At 38.1% G+C, this 16,132-nt stretch overlaps 1 protein-coding gene across 1 annotated transcript in view; it reads left to right on the forward strand.

Annotated features, from left to right (window-relative positions):
- Window positions 1–16,132, forward strand: part of AOAH (acyloxyacyl hydrolase (neutrophil)) — a 362,932-nt gene that overhangs the window by 87,366 nt on the left and 259,434 nt on the right. Inside the window, exon 5 of the mRNA XM_006887625.1 lies at window positions 14,249–14,308. Within this exon, the coding sequence (XP_006887687.1) occupies window positions 14,249–14,308 (60 nt within the window). The remainder of the gene's footprint in view (window positions 1–14,248; window positions 14,309–16,132) is intronic.

A 16,132-nucleotide genomic window follows, 5' to 3' on the forward strand; every position in this document is an offset into this window, starting at 1 on the left:
TCCAGGATCTCTCCCCTTTCTTTGCCTTCCAGGCTTCCTAGTCTTCATTATAATTATGATTAAACAAAGGCTGTTATTGTTGTTGTTGTTGTTGTTGCTGTTGTTTGGTGCCATCGAGTCGTAGACGACTCATAGCGACCCTATGAAGGAAAGGCCTGAGCACTGCTCGTACATAGAGTTTCCGGAGGCAAGCCATTTCGGAACTGGATGCGGCTCCTGCTTCCAGGCTTGTTTTAGTCGAGAAGCTCCAGCCAACACTGTCCACCATGGGGACCCATTACCATGTTTGACACATCAATGTCACAGTATTCAGCATCATAGCTTCCACGAGTTACCTCTGTACAGCAATGCACAGACATACAGTAAGTTAAACAATTGTAAAATTATTTGTAAAATCTGCCTCTTCTGTTGGGGTGTAAACTCCGTAAGAGCACATAATCTTCATTCCACAAACCCAGTACTGTTTCTTGTGATTTCTCCAGAGCCCAGTGTATTTCACTGCGTGTATCAATGGCATTTGTTGAATTAATATGAAAGTTGCTGTTTTTAGGTGCGCTTGAGTTGATGATCACTCCAAGGGACCCTGTGAACAAGAGATATGAACCTTGTCCTGTGCCATCTTCGCAATCCCTGCAGTGATAATATAGTCACTGCATCAGTCCATTCCCTTGAGTGGCTTCTCGTCTTTTGTTGACCCTCTATCTTTCCCAGCATGATAAGAATTTATTCTTCCTGAAAATATGTCCAAAGTGAGATGAAATTTCACGAGGAACACCCAGTTCCTAAGGAACTCTAAGGAATACCCAGTTTCATTCTTTTCAAGACAGATCTGTTTAACCTTGTGGTAGTCTTTGGACATTAGTACTTTTTCTCAGCACCACAATTCAAGCACATTGGTTCTTTGTTGGTATTTTTCTAATTCATTATCATATTTCTCATGCATATGAAGCAATTGAAAAAACCATGTCATGAGTTAGACATACACTAGTCCTTAAGCTGACACTCATGCTTGTTAGTATTTGAAAGAGGTCTGTAATAGATTTACTCAATGCAACACATCGTTTTGTTTTAAAATCTTTTTATATTAGTTTGCTCACAAAGTTAAAATACATTGTATTTCACAGTATTCTTCATTCACATTGTGTTTCAAAAGATCTTTCCCATGCATTATGCTTTGTAAAATTAATCACCATTAGACCTGTCCATCATTACATTATCTCTTCAGGTCCCCACTGGATCCTTCCCATTTCCTGTGGTTTCAATCCTACCTATCCTCACCCCTCTGCTCCCACCCCTCCCTCCCATGGGTTCCCATGCATGTTTTACTAATTATCTTTCTGTTTTTACAATAACTGTCTTATGTCCAACCACAACTGAATGGATTGAGAAATAGGAGTACATTCACACAATGAGTATTCCATTACTATGTAGCACTCAGGAGTAACAATTTCTAAAATTACACATAACTTGGGAGAGACTGGAGAGCATTATGTTTAGTAAATTAACTCAGTCTCATAAGAACAAGTACTGCAATACTTTTTATTTTTTTTAATTTATTGACTGTCCCTTCCATGGGTGTTGATTGTGAATCCAAGTAAAATTAAACCCTTGACAGTTTCAATCTTTTCTCTGTCTTGATACTGCTTGCTGGTCCAATTGTGGGGATTTTTGTTTTCTTGACATTGTAATAATAGTAATAATAAATGTCTATACCCTAATCCCCAAAACCTGTAGGTCTTTTTTTTTAATGTGGCAAAGAAACTTTGCAAACATGACTGTTAGATGGGAGATTATCCTGCATTATTTCAATAGTTTTATTGCAATCATTAGGTTTCTTATACAAGGACAACAATAGAATTCAAATATAGAGAGGAAAATACAGTGGAAGCAGAAGTCAGAATAATAGGGCTATCAGCCAAGGAATATGTGCAGACTAGAGAAACTGGAAAAAACAAGAATGATTCTACTCTGAGCCACCAGAATGAACTAGGCTTTGGATTCCTAGACTTAGCTCCGTAAGCCTAATTTCCAATTTCTGACCTTCAGAGGTCAATTTATTCAGGAGAATAAATTTGTCGTTTTTGTTAAATCCACTATGTTAAACCAATTTTTAAAAACTAAGCCTGGAAGAGGAGTGGTGGCATCCACTTCTGAAATGGCTGGCCCCCAGAAACTTTATGTACGAACAGTGCTCAGGCCTTCCATTCATAGGGTTGCTATGAGTCATCTGCGACTCGATTGCACCTAACAACAAAAACAATTAATTACATATTATAGTATAGAAATGAGTATGCATTACACAAGTATTACATATCACCTAATGACTAAGTCACATCATCTGAGTCACCCAGTTGCCAACCAGAAATTATTTTGTTCAGAGTAGGATCAGAGCCAATAGCATTACTAGAATTGTGCTCCATGGGGTTTTCAGTGGCTCTTTTATTTTAAATTAGATCAGCAGGCCTTTCTTCTGAGGTATCTCTGGGTGGACAAGAGCCAAGTATATCAATCACTTGTATCATCATGTAGATAAGGATAGCCCATGGCATTTAGCTAGCACTAGAGAAATGTTACATAAGAACAGATACTAGGAAGAAACTGTCAAAATGTGATAAAGATTTTACTTGTGAAGCCTTAGATTTCTCTTCTATAAAATGAGTCTTAAGAACTATTAGTAAATTCTATGGTGAATTGGCATAAATATTTAGAGGTAAAATAAACACAATGTTTTTCATAGAACCTGATGTTAAAGAGAACATCTACTAAAGAGGGTGAAATTGGGATATAGTTGTGGTGGTAGTGATGAACATAGCTGAAAAACAGTGAAACAGGCATAGGACAGCAACATTTGACCTCTATTAACTCCACAAGGGGGCCAGAGACACCACTAGCAACATCAAGAGCACAAAGTTGGTTCCTATATGGATAGACAGGTCATCAAGCATTCTACCTACTTCTATCAATCCTAGTACCAATCACCCCTCCAGGGCTCTCATTGCCCTACTCATGGGCCAGCTAGTCTGTTGCAATGACCACACAAAACTCACAGACCACATCTATGATTATGAGTCTTCTTAGAGGACTAACAGGTTATAATTCCGTTTGGAAACAGTATATAGTTCTTTAGTCAGGACCTCTTCTCAGGTATGCCTGCAGTCCTTCTGACTTTCAGTCTCATGACTTTGGAACAGTGTTGTACAGCTCTTTTAGTCCCAGCAATTATGGCATCCCCACCCCTTATTCCTCCAGTAAGCTTGAGCAAAGGATCTGTGAATCAGCATGCCCCTGTCAGCTCTGCCTGACATTGATGTCTGGTTCTCTACTCTTACTGCTGTTGCTGGTCCCAGTCTGACTCACACAGGAATCTCTGACCCAAAAGAGATTTTTATCTGCTGTCTTTACATAAGCAAGATTTCCGTTTTCCCCTCCAAACTTGCTCAATTTGGATTTGTTGCAAAGACAAAACTCACCAATCCCTCATTATTAATCAATACACTGTATTTGCATGTTCCCACCCAAAAAATACTATTTGCCTCCTTCACATTACTAGTAGAGCCCTACTCAGCAATATGGCAAAAATAAACGTAAACGGCTAGGAAATCCTTCTTGTATCATCAATCTACTGCCCCATAGTGATATGATGCTAGGAAATGTGTTTTGAACTATCAATACCACACAAGTGAAATCAGTAAAATCAGTGAATACAAGGAAAAGGACAAGGTAGGAATCAAACCACTGACACCGAGGAGTTTCTGACTCAAAGTCATCCTGTAGAACAGAATAGAAATTCCCCACAGGATTTCCAAAGCTGTAAATTATTGTGGCAAACTGTACCAACTGCCAACATTTCAATTAGTGACCAATCATTTGTCCCTTGTATCACCAAGTGTACTTGGACTGTTGCATAAAACAAGATGGGTTGTTTGTTTGTTTTGATGAACAAAAGGAAACAATAGAAAAGAACATAGTGAATATGCTTTCTCTTGCTGTAAAAATCAGGTTTACTGTAGGAATAGGAAAGAATAAAATTTAGCTTGCTAGCTAGATTTTATTCTAAACTATGCATGAAGAAGACATTCAGTAATAAAATGAAATACATTTAAAAGTGACTTGGTGACACGATAAATAAATGATTGGTGACTGAAAAAAGTAGTGATTTTTCTTTCTTTTTTCCCCCTGTGCATGTCTTTTCTTTCCTGACAAATTTTTTGGCCTTGAAGGAAGTAGAAAGTGGTGTGAATTGGCTTCATTTTTTCCATATAGCTTAAAGTTATAAATGGTAGTTAGGGCTGGGAAATGCTGGAACTTGAAAACAAAATTGAGCTAAATCTTAGGTATTAAAACATAACAACCATTGCAGGATACAGTAAAACACAGACACAGTAATAGACCAGCAAATTCTGCCCCATGGCCAGACATGCTACTATTTGATGAAAACTCATAAACAGTGGAGTATTGTGCCTTCATCTTCTCACTTCATAAAAACAGCCTTTATAGCCATTTTTGTATCTTTCTTTTGGTTTTATTGTCTGCCTTATGCTGTAGTAACTTAGGCACCCAACTCCTCCAGTGGGTGTGGACTCCTTGGAGATGCCATCTTTCAAATCTCACTCCAACACAAAAATTTGTTTGTGGAGAACAACCTGTGTTATTAAACTCCTAGCAGAGATCAGGAATTTATCAGTGATCTTCTCCCTCCCTCCCCACCCCCATCACATCGCCCACCCCACCCCATACCTGCACGCATTTTGACAATCAAAAACACCCCTCTGAAATCATCATTCCACTCCCCAGGGATATTCTCTTTTGTTGGAGCCTGTCATTGCTGTCAAGAGTATGAAGAGAACAAAAGGCACTTTCTGTAATTTTCAAATCTACTGCTGCTATAATTGATAGAGAACTTGATTACTAAAAATTGTTCTCTATAGAAAAGCATGCCAGAAGACACTCTCTTTCTTTACTGGCTTCGTTCCTAAGTGAGCAGAATTCACTTCTTCAACATCATAGAATCTGAGATAACTGGATTGGTGAATGTATCTTGTCTAATTCACCAGCTGTTGCAAAACATTCAAGTGTAATTTTGAGCTCCTGGGACACTAGTGTGCACTATGTTCCTCAGGTTTTCGGTGGTGGTGATGTCTACCATCAGTCAGAACTGACCCGTAGCTGATCCTCCCGTGGGTTTTCAGACATAGTTAATCATATGGGAGGAGATTGTCCATCTGGCTCCCACAGAGAAGCTGGTGGATTTGAACCACATGCCTTCGGGATTGCAGCACTGCTTCTTGCCACTAGGCCACTAGAGCTCACAGGTTCCCTAAAGTACTCAATATATATTATGTACTCTTCATCAAGAGTCCTAGTATTACAGAAATTACAATCTAAATAGTTTACTATTAGCTCAACGTCATGACTATGTTCATCTGTTTTGTGATCTTTCCCCTAGAGAGGTTTAGTTCAGGATTTCCCAAGATTTTTTAACTTAAAATAATTTATTTTCTAGCACATGGATTAATACCTCTCTTGCCAGGGTTATAAACACAGATTTCCTACTGAACAGGTATAAATTGAATCTTCTCAGTGCCACTTATTGATTCTGTGACTTTAAAGTTCACTGCAAATCTAAGTTTAACTCAGCTATAAACTATTGCCTTAAGAGTTATGGTGAAGATTACATTAATTTGTAACTAAGTGGGAATGCACTTAGTTCTGTGTATAGCACATATTAAACATTTCATAAATAATTGTTCTTCCTCATATATTAATGTATGTATGTTCCTCATGTATGTAATGTATTATCAAAATAATACATTACAAATGGAGCCTTATTATAAGTAAAGAATGATAACATTATATAAAAGGCTCTTAGAGTTCTAGAAAAGGGAGCTCTGGTAGCCTAGTAGTAAGAAGTTGTGATATCAAGCCAATGACAGGCAGTGCAATTCATCAGCTACTCTGCAAAGAAAGATGGGCATTCTTCTCCTGTGCCAGTTACAGCCTCTGAAATCCCACTGGAGGGTCAGCTATGAGTCAGTTCCCAATCAACAGCTCTCAACTGGAACTTTTATAAAAAGTTCCAGTATCCGTGCAAAGCTGGATTCCATCAGTCTTATCAGTGAACTGTGCCCTGAACTACTCATTCAAGGTTAAAACAGTGCCAATGACGATTCCCAGCTCATTCTACTTCCTTAAAGATGAAGTTCAAACTTCTTAGCACAGAACAAGAACTTTCAGGTTCTCATCTCTGTTACCTCTCCAACCTCATTTATTTGCACCTCCACCACCACTACCGCATTATGGGCTCCAGCTATCCAAAGCTCTCAAAGGTGCCTGGAGTGCACAGGGCTCTCCTAGTTTCACACACGCTGCTCCATATGCATGAAAAACCACACTACTAAGTTGCAGGTTCTTGATTATGTTCCATGGGAGCACACTCTTAAGACTGTTGTTACACTCAAAGTTACACACTCAAAGACTGTTGTATTGTGTTACCAAATTAACTCTGACTTACAGCAACCCTATTTATAATAAAAGGGAGCTCTGGTCATGTTTCTATGGGATTGAAATGCTAATCTAAAGACCACATCTGGATACAGTTGGCATCTGCTAGTGGCTCCAAGGAAAAAGAATTTGAGTAGCGTCCTCCTATGCAGTTCATAGTATTGGAAACCTAGTGGAGGGTCAGCGCTCAGTCAGTTCCAACTCAGTGACAATGAATCACACACATCAGAAATCCTGCCTCATCCTGGGTTTCTTCAGTTTCCGTTGTGCTTTAGCCCATTGTTGTGACCATAATGTCAATCCATATCATTGAAGATCTTCCTCTCTTACCATGATCTTCCACTTTTGCAAGCATGATGCCCTTCTCCAGTGACTGGTCCCTCTTGATATGCCCAGAGTATCTACTGCAAAGCCTTAATGGTCTTGCTTCCGAGAAGTCCACTGACTGTGCTTCATCCAAGACAAATTTGTGGCAGCTCAAGGTACATCCATTTTTTTTTCCAATATCACTATCCAAATACATCAATTCTTCTTTGGTTTTCCTTACTCATTGTCCAACTTTCACATGCATATGAAATGATTGAAAACACTAAGAATTTGTTGTGACATGTTCAAGAGATAAACATCCGTGGGGAAAGTAGAGGAGGCAGGGTGCAGCAGAGACGTTAGTCTGTGAGAAAACTCAAGAGTTGTTCCCTTTTGAAGAGAGTGGGTCAGGTCTTTGTTCTCCCAGCATCAAGGAGTCACTGCATGTGGGCAGTCCTAGGAATATGAGAATAAATGTGGGCAAGGCAATTCTCCTAAGCCACAGTGGGCTGAGAAGTGAGGTCTCTGCATAACAACAGGAAGTAATCCCTCAACCTTTAAGAGGTGTGATCCTGAGCTGCACCACATAGGACATAGCTTCCATTTCAAGAACATTCATTCCCTTTTTGCCTTGTACCTTCTGCTTGTCCTCTCCTTTGAGTCTCCCCACAGCTGCCTGCTCCTTTAGAAATCTTCCTGTGTCTAGTTCTACGCTCTTACAAGTCGATGTGTGCTCTGAGTGTGCTCTGTGCTCACACCTACTTAACCCTTTTCATATTGCTTTGTAAATGCTCTCAGTTCTCCTTCAGCTTATAAGCCCCTTGATGGGAAGGATCAAATCTCACTCACTAGTATCTCCCTAATGTATACGTTACAGAGTAGTACAGACACTCCAGGATCTGTTGAATGAATGAGTGGAAATGGTGGTTGTACAAAGAAATTACTCTAAATTTGTGACTATTCTGTTCTCCTTACATTACCAATTACATACTTGCTATTATGGTTTTACCTTTGCTTACATGGATTTCCACATCTGAGCCTGGCTTTCTGGAATATATTTATGTCCCTGGCTATCTAATCTTGCATTATACTATCTACATTGCATTTGAGTTATATGTGCCATTCTGGTAAATCTTGGTTAAATCACATAGGTCATATTTTCTTATGTTAAAATTGTAGATATAATTTATTCTTGGAAAGCAGTGTAGCAAGCTGGATAAAGGACTGTAGCCCAAAGACCAGAATCAATCTTGGTCCTGCAAGCTGAGTCACTTCTTTAAATCATGCAACTTCTTTGAGCTCAGCTTTTCAATCTGTAACATAGTAATACATTTTTCTCAGAAGAATGTCCCAAGATCATTGAAAAATGGCATACATTTGTATAAGGCTGATTTTGTAATGAATGTACCTTTTTAAACTGTATATTGGCAACATAATTTGAAATAACAATAACAATTATAGTTAACTAATGTTATGCTTACTCTATTTCTGTTGTTACTGGCTGTCACGTTGACTACACAGATAGAAATCCTATAAACAGATCTAAACTTTGTAATATTGTGCACCATCTCTGATGCACCTGAGCCCGGTATTTCAGTCACTGTGCCAATTCATCTTGTAAAGTCTCTTCCTCTCTTTCTTTGCCCTCCACCTTTCCCAGAGAGACGTCTTTTTCCAAGGATTGGCCACTCATGAAAATAAACTGAAAGTGTATGTGTGATGAAGGCAAGGTGCTTATCATATCCTAGGTACTGTTCTACCTAATTGAGTTCTGGTGGTGTAGTGTTTACAATGCTCAGCTAATAACCAAATCCTGATGACTCAAACCCACCAGATAATACAAGGAAGAAAGATGAGTTGGGGTGGTTTGTTTTTTTGTTTTTGGGTTTTTGGTTTTGTTTTTTTTTTTACCATTTAGAGTCTTGGAAACCCTATGGGACACTCTTCTCTTCTTTAGGGAAGACATGAATCAACTCATAGCACATAGTTTGTGTTGGAGAAGAGTATTGACTATCTTATGGAGTGCCAAAGAATAAACAGATATGTCTTGGAGAAAGTACAGCCAGAGGGCTTTTAGGGGGCAAAAATGATAAAATTTTGTTTCTCATTTTTTGGGCACATTGCTAAGAGAAACTATTCCTTGGAAAAGGAAATCATGCTTTGAAAGGTCAGTGAAAGAGAGAAATGTCCCCAACAAGATGGATTGACATAATGACCAAGGTGATGGGCTCAAGTGTGTCAGAGATGATGATGAGGGCACAAGATAGGACAGGGTTCAGGTCTACTCTTCATAAGAACATTCATGATTCATGCTATGAATCATGCTCAACTTGATGGCACCTAACAGAAGCTTTTTATTCTAAGTACTTTGCAAGTACTATTTTGTTTAATTCTAACGTCAGTACTCTATCATTCTTATTTTACAGACAAGGAACTTGAGGCTTCTATTGCTTGAGTAACTTATCCAAGGACACAATTCTCAAGAGAGAAGGTTTTAAGCCTGCAAATAATCTTATGTTCAAGTTCATTTTAAGTGCAAACATAACAAAGAATACCATGATTTACACATAAATGTAATCTTTAAAAGAGTTAGAGTGAAAAAAAGGATGGTCCCCAGTGAGATGGATTTATACTTCAACAATGGGATCACGCACAGCAATGAATGTGAGGCTGGCACAGGACCAGGCCACAGTTCATTCTGTTGTTGTTGTGAATAAAGGCTGACGGAATACACAAAAATCATGGAAGAAGGAAGTTTTACCTACATTCAAACACCTAAAGTTATTAAGCAGCAACTTCCTTTTGCTTGGACTCCGTTTAGGGCAATCCTTCAGAATCCTGGCAGAACTTATGTCCTGCCAGTGCACCCATTTGAACAAGAAATTGATAGAGATGAGTGCTTGACCCTTGATCTTCTGTCATCCAAACTGCTCAGAGATCAGGGCTGAGAACTACTGTAGCCCTGGATAACAAAAGCAGTCAGAGGTCACCAAGACTTACCACTTACCTGAAAGATTGCTCTTCTTCGGATGAACACTTAGACCATTGTAGACAGAAGTGTTCTAGTGAGCCACTATGTACATTATACACCAGTGTATGTATGCTCTGATTAATAGTGGAATATTGTCCTTCCCTTTTCCATTCTGTAAAGTGCTAAGGCACCATGGCTGGCTGTCCTTGACCATTTTCCAGGTTCTTCAGTAAAGAAACTTAATATACTTATCCACAGTTCTTTGGACCATAAGCCCCATGCAGAGGGTTTCTTTCTCTGTGAGACTGTGTGAGAGGTTCCTTGTGTAGGTGTTAGATAATCAGACTCTAGATAGAAGTTGAAGCAGAAATAAGAAAATAAAATAACTTAAAGGAGAAAGTAATAGGAACTTGGAAAGATTTGATTGTAACAAATGGTAGGATCAAATGAATGCTTGCAGAACCATGGGCCTCATTATCAGTGGAGAATCTGCTTATGGGCCTCAGATGATTGCTTTACCCTGAGTTATTACCAACATTTTGACTTCCAACTTCAAGAGTTTTAAATCCAGTTCATTATCCATTCCAAAACGTCTTCTCCAACTATTTATTACAGTTACATTGTCCATCCTGAGATTTTATTTTTTAAGAATATGAAGTAGTAGTCCTCACACTTTACAATGATTTAAAATAAAATTGCTAACAGTGAAAATATTTGGAAGTTTTGCTTCTTCCTATTTGCATTGCTTGAATTTTGTCTGTTGTGTTTGTCACTAAGATGAGCATTTAATTTTCAAATGTCTGAGATTTCTTCATGTCAATTTTCTTCTAGTGGAGGGAAAAAAAGAGAGAATAATTTTTTTATTTTCTCTTTCTTATATTATTATGAATGCATTTTAAATTAGTAACTTTGGAAGAAAGATATATTTTTTCAACTTTAATTTGTTCCTAAATCTGACATACACATTCTAAAAAACTCATAAGCCAACAACTACTCTTAGACTAAACACCAAGTTTCGTCATAGCTCTCAAGATCTCCCATTCTTTGCAAAATCAACATTCCTAGCTTTCTCTTCTCTGCTTCCCTTCAGCCAGAAAATCTGAACTACTCACTTCACTTTGGCCCAGCTGCTGTCATCTCCAAGCCCTTACTCATGATGCCCTGTCTATCAAACATGTTCCTTCTCTCTCTTTTCCCTCTGTTTTCCCCACTGAGCTTTGGTGGGCTACTTGGTAATGAGTTGTACTGCTAATCCAAGGTCTGATAGTTTGAATCCACCAGCTGCTCCACAGAAGAAAGATGAACAATCTCTTCTCATGCAACTTACAGCCTCTGAAAATCCTCTAGAGGGTCTGCTATGAGTCAGTCCTTCCTGATAACAAATAAAACATTTTTCCCAGTAATGCTTTATTTTTCTCTGTATTTGCTTCATATTTTTTAATTTTCATAATCTCACTGCAATTGAATATATTTGGACTCTGAGTGACCCTTCTTTGTGCCTCAGAGGCTGTAAATCTTTATGGGAAGATGTTATCTACTTTTCTCCCTCAGACTATACTACATGAACTTTTTTTTCAACTTTCCAACCAAATTGCAAGTTCCTTAAAAGTGAAAATAGTAAAAATTTTCATTATTCTTACATTTCATATTTACAATTTACCTACTCACTAGCCTTTATTTGTGAGTCCAAAATCATTACATGCACACACACCTTCACAGTCATACACAGACATGCACAGAATAGTGAAAAAGTCTTGTACCCACCCTGTCTTCTTATTACAGATATCATAGTATAAACAGGTATCCTTTTTGTAGCAACACTTTTGTCACAGTTTTTTCTTTTTTGTTAATGATCACTTTGTTCCTCAAACATAGCTCCTCAAATATATGAGAACGGACCCATTGCTGACCCCCAGCATGTTCTCAGAGGCAATAAATCATACAGGAGGAGATTTCCCATCCTTTTCCTACAGAGTAGTTGATGGATTTGGACCTCGTGTCTTTGGGATTACAGCACAGCTCTTTACCAGTAGGCTACCAGATACCAGATATAGATAGATGATAGATAGATAGATAGATAGATAGATAGATAGATAGATAGAGCTAGCTAGATAGATAAAACACCTTTAGCTTTATTCAGGCATGAGTTATAGCATTCTTGGCTGTGAGCTAGATGTTAGTGAGTCAACAACATAATACATCTAGAAAACAGAAAAAGAAATCCATTAGTCTGCATATAAGGCCACTCTAAAAAGTGCTAAATTAGTTACTGTTCACTTATGGAAAAGTGGCTAAATTACGGGCTCATGAAATGATTAATAAAACAACAACAACAACAAAAAAAAAAAACACCAAACACAAAACAGAGTGGATAGCATTTCTTTGAGGCTGAAAGCCAAGAAAATTAGCATCACTTTTCCTAAGGGCTAGAAAACACTCAAGTTTTCTTGACTAGCATTTTAACTTAAAATGTTAGTTATAAAAAATACAGAAGGAACATAATACTAATAATTCACCAGATATGTGCACTGGGTGGCGGGGGTGGGGCGGTGAAATTGGGTACATCTAGGGTAATCTTCATCCCATTCTTTCCACAAACTTATAAACCCAGTGGTCTTTGGAGTTTCATAACTATGGTATTGTTAGTTGTTGTCAAATCCACTCCTAGCTCCTGGCTGCCCCAGGCACAGTGAAGAGAAATGCTGCCTGGTCCACAACTGTCCCATGATCAGTTGTGAATCAGACCATCGCAATCCTCAGATTGCTGACTTTTAGAAGTGGATGGCCAAGCCTTCCCTTCTGTTTTAGATTGCGATCTCTGCGAAATTTGTTTGCCATTATAACAAAATGCATGTCTCCACTGTCAGAGACATGGTATCTGTACAAGAGATGGATTGGCCAGTAACTGAAATCAGGTCTCCCACATGAATAGCAAGGACACTACAACTTAACTTCCATTGCCCCATTTTCATCACAATGTTGTTGTTGCTGTTGTTGTTGTTAAGTGCTGTCGAGTCAACTGCAATTCATAGTGGCCTTTAGAACAACAGAGCCAAACTTCACCATATCCTCTTGATTTCCACTACATTCTAGTCTATTGTTGTAGTCACTGTATCACTCCATCTTGTTGAAGGTTTTCCTCTCTTCCCAGGACCCTCTATTCTCTGTTCTTTGGACTGGTACCTCCTGATAACATCTCTAAACTATGTGAGACAGCTTCACCATCCTTGACTCCAAGGAGCACCATGACAACTCGTCCTCCAGGACAGATTTTTGTTTATCCTTCTGGCAGTCTGTGATATTCAATGCTGTTAGTTGGCTTCACAATGCAAAAGCTTAAATTCTTCTTCAGTCTTCCTTATTCACTGTCTTTCACGTACACATAATGTAACTGAAAATGTCTTGGCTTGAGCCAAGCACACCTTAGTCTGTAAACTGACATCCTTGCTCTTAAAGATGTCTCAATCTCCTTTAAGCAGATTTGCCCATTGCAACACTTCTTTTGATTTCTTGATGGCTGTTACCAGGAGTGTTGATTGTGGATCTAGGCAAAATTAAATTCTTGACAACTTCAATCTTTGCCTATAATAATATGGCCTTATTACCCTGGTGGTGAGGATATTTTGATTAGATGTAATCCATATGTAAGGTTGTAATCTTTTATCTTCTTTAATAAACATATTGAATCTTCTTCATTTTCTGCATCAAGCTCTATCATCTGCGTAACACAGGCTGTTGAGTCTTCTTCCAGTCCTGATACTACATTCTTCTTCAGATAGCACAAGTTCTTGAATTTTTTGTTCAGCATAACTATATAAACTGTATGCTGTATACCCAAGGAGCTGCTGGTAGATTTGAACTGCCGGAGAGGTGTGGCCTTTGGATGAGCAGAGCTATTCCCTATAGATAATACCAGCAGAGCTCCCTTTTTAAACTAGAAAAGAAGGTAAGTAAGATATGGAATGTAACCATGGATGGTAGACTACTCTTCAGTCCTACCTATGACCTGCTGCTACCAGGAAGACACTAGAGGTTTCCTGCTTGTGACAATTTTTAGACACAGTATGGTTATTTAGGGAGATCTTTGCAGTGTAATACTTAGGAAGCCAGAAGCTCAAATTGTGTCTCTGCCAGACACTGGCTATGTGATCTTGGGCCAGTGTTTTACTTAACTGCATGTTAATTTCCTCATCTGTCAATTGATCATACTCTCAAGGCTATTGTGAAGATTAAATAGACTAATGTTTATAATGCCTTTTACCATGTCAGGCTGAGAGTAAAGCCCTTAATAAATGTGGTTATTAACACTGAATTGCCTTCTTAAGAGTTATCACAAATATACAAAATAATTTTTTATTGCAAGCTTAAGGGTTATTGTTATTTGTTTTGAAAAATAATGCTGACTTTAGAATAGACATAGTAAGAAATATAGGACATGAGTTGTAATATTATCTGATTTTGCTTTTGTAGGAAGCATGGAAATTGACACTCCAGAAGGCAAAAGTCATCATTAAAGACTCCAAGACTCCGGTAAGCAATTGATAGGTGGAACAGCAGCCTTCTTCCTGAGAAGCTCACTGCTAACTGGCTGTGGTCTTATTATGGCCAAAGACCATGCCGGGTGGAAGTCCATAGCACACCTTAGTTGCATTCAAGCTGTAATAGTAACATGAGATCCTTCCCCTTTGTTTCTTCTATCTTCTTCTATATAGCAAGATTTCTCAGTCTCAGTTATATTAACTTTTTGAACTGGAAAAATCTTTGGAGTGAGGGTATTTCTGTATTATAGAATCTCTTGTCTCTCTTCTCAGATGCAGTAGTACTATCCATCTCAACCTCAGTTGTGACAACTGAAAATATCTCCTGATGGTGACAAATGACTCAAGGAGACAAAATCACCCCAATTGAGAATAACTGCTCCCAGATAGACCATTTCAGAAGAGGCTACATTCTTTTTTTCTTTTCTTTTTTTTAGAAGGGGCTACATTCTTATCTTCTGTTCCTCCACTACCTAGAAATGTGACCTTAAGCTCGATCTCTCCAAGACTCAGTTTTCTGTTCTATAAAAAGATGTCAATACTAGGAACCTTGCTCACTGTACTGATATGAGAAATCAGTAGAAATACTATGTGCAAAGCACCTGGTATCATGCCTGAAACTTTTTAAGTACTCAAAAAAGTTTCCTTACAACATCTCCATTTACTAGAAGGATGTGGAAGAGGATTGCAAGAAAGGTTGCTCACTTTCAAATATATAATCAAAGTCACTGAATTATACATATACAAATTGTTGAGTTGATGTGTTTTATTACGTGTATTTCCACAATGAAAAGAAAAGGGAAATCATCATATTCTTTTATCTTTTACCTGTCTGTAATGTAATGGGGGTTGGTGTGTTGGAATTAGTGAAACTGGCTCAGGATTGGACAGGGTTCAGAGCTGCTGTACATGGAGTCACGAGGGGTCACAGGTGATTTGACAGCACATAACAACAACAGTGATAATTATGTTTAATGGAGATAATGTTTATTTCAAATAAATTATCAGTATTTACTTGGGTCCTACTGTGAATCAGTCCTAGTTGAAAAGGCATCATAAAAGCAGGCCTTTAAAGAATAGCATCATCATCAATGTCTGCTAAAGATCCTGCTAGGAAGAAACATTAATCAGAACTGGGAGGGCACAAATCCTCTCCTTGCCTTCTCCATCCTACATCCCAGCACAATGCTTAGACGGTTTTATTGTTGTGAAAATAGTGAAGGGGAAACTCTTTCATTGCTAGAGCTATCCAATTTAGCAAACTAAAATATAAGATGCCAAGTTGGAATCTCAGATAAAGGGTGAATATTTTTTAGCATCTGAATATCAAATGCAACATTTTCTCTGGCAATCGTGTTAATGAGTGAGGAGCAAGGGGGTTTTGATCTACAAAGCAATACATATTGAATGACAAAATACAAGGCATTTCCAAATAATCAATTAATATATCACAATTCCTGCATTGCCAATGATTGCTTAATTCAGTGAATAATTAAAGGCCAAGAAGAACCAGTTCACCTAATCTGCTTAAGTCATTGAACAAAAAGTGAAAATGTCACTTGAAATCCCTGACTCCCACTTTCAGACATCTGAGCAGATATTAAAAAGAACACAATTTTTCTTTTATTCTCCTCAATATGAGTCTAAGAATATATTCTCAGCCATTGTTTACTTCACTAGCACTAACTGCCTTGGCATTAACTCAAAGGCTAATTAGGATCTTACAATTCTTCATTTCTGTCACTGGTTTTGAAAGCCTAATTCATGAGGCAAGATCCCAATTATTCCTTGAGAAAAGTAAAAAAAAAAAAAAAAG

Source organism: Elephantulus edwardii, unplaced genomic scaffold, assembly GCF_000299155.1.
Source record: "Elephantulus edwardii isolate Elephantulus edwardi_28Jun2011 unplaced genomic scaffold, EleEdw1.0 scaffold00059, whole genome shotgun sequence".
Classification (NCBI taxonomy): domain Eukaryota; kingdom Metazoa; phylum Chordata; class Mammalia; order Macroscelidea; family Macroscelididae; genus Elephantulus; species Elephantulus edwardii.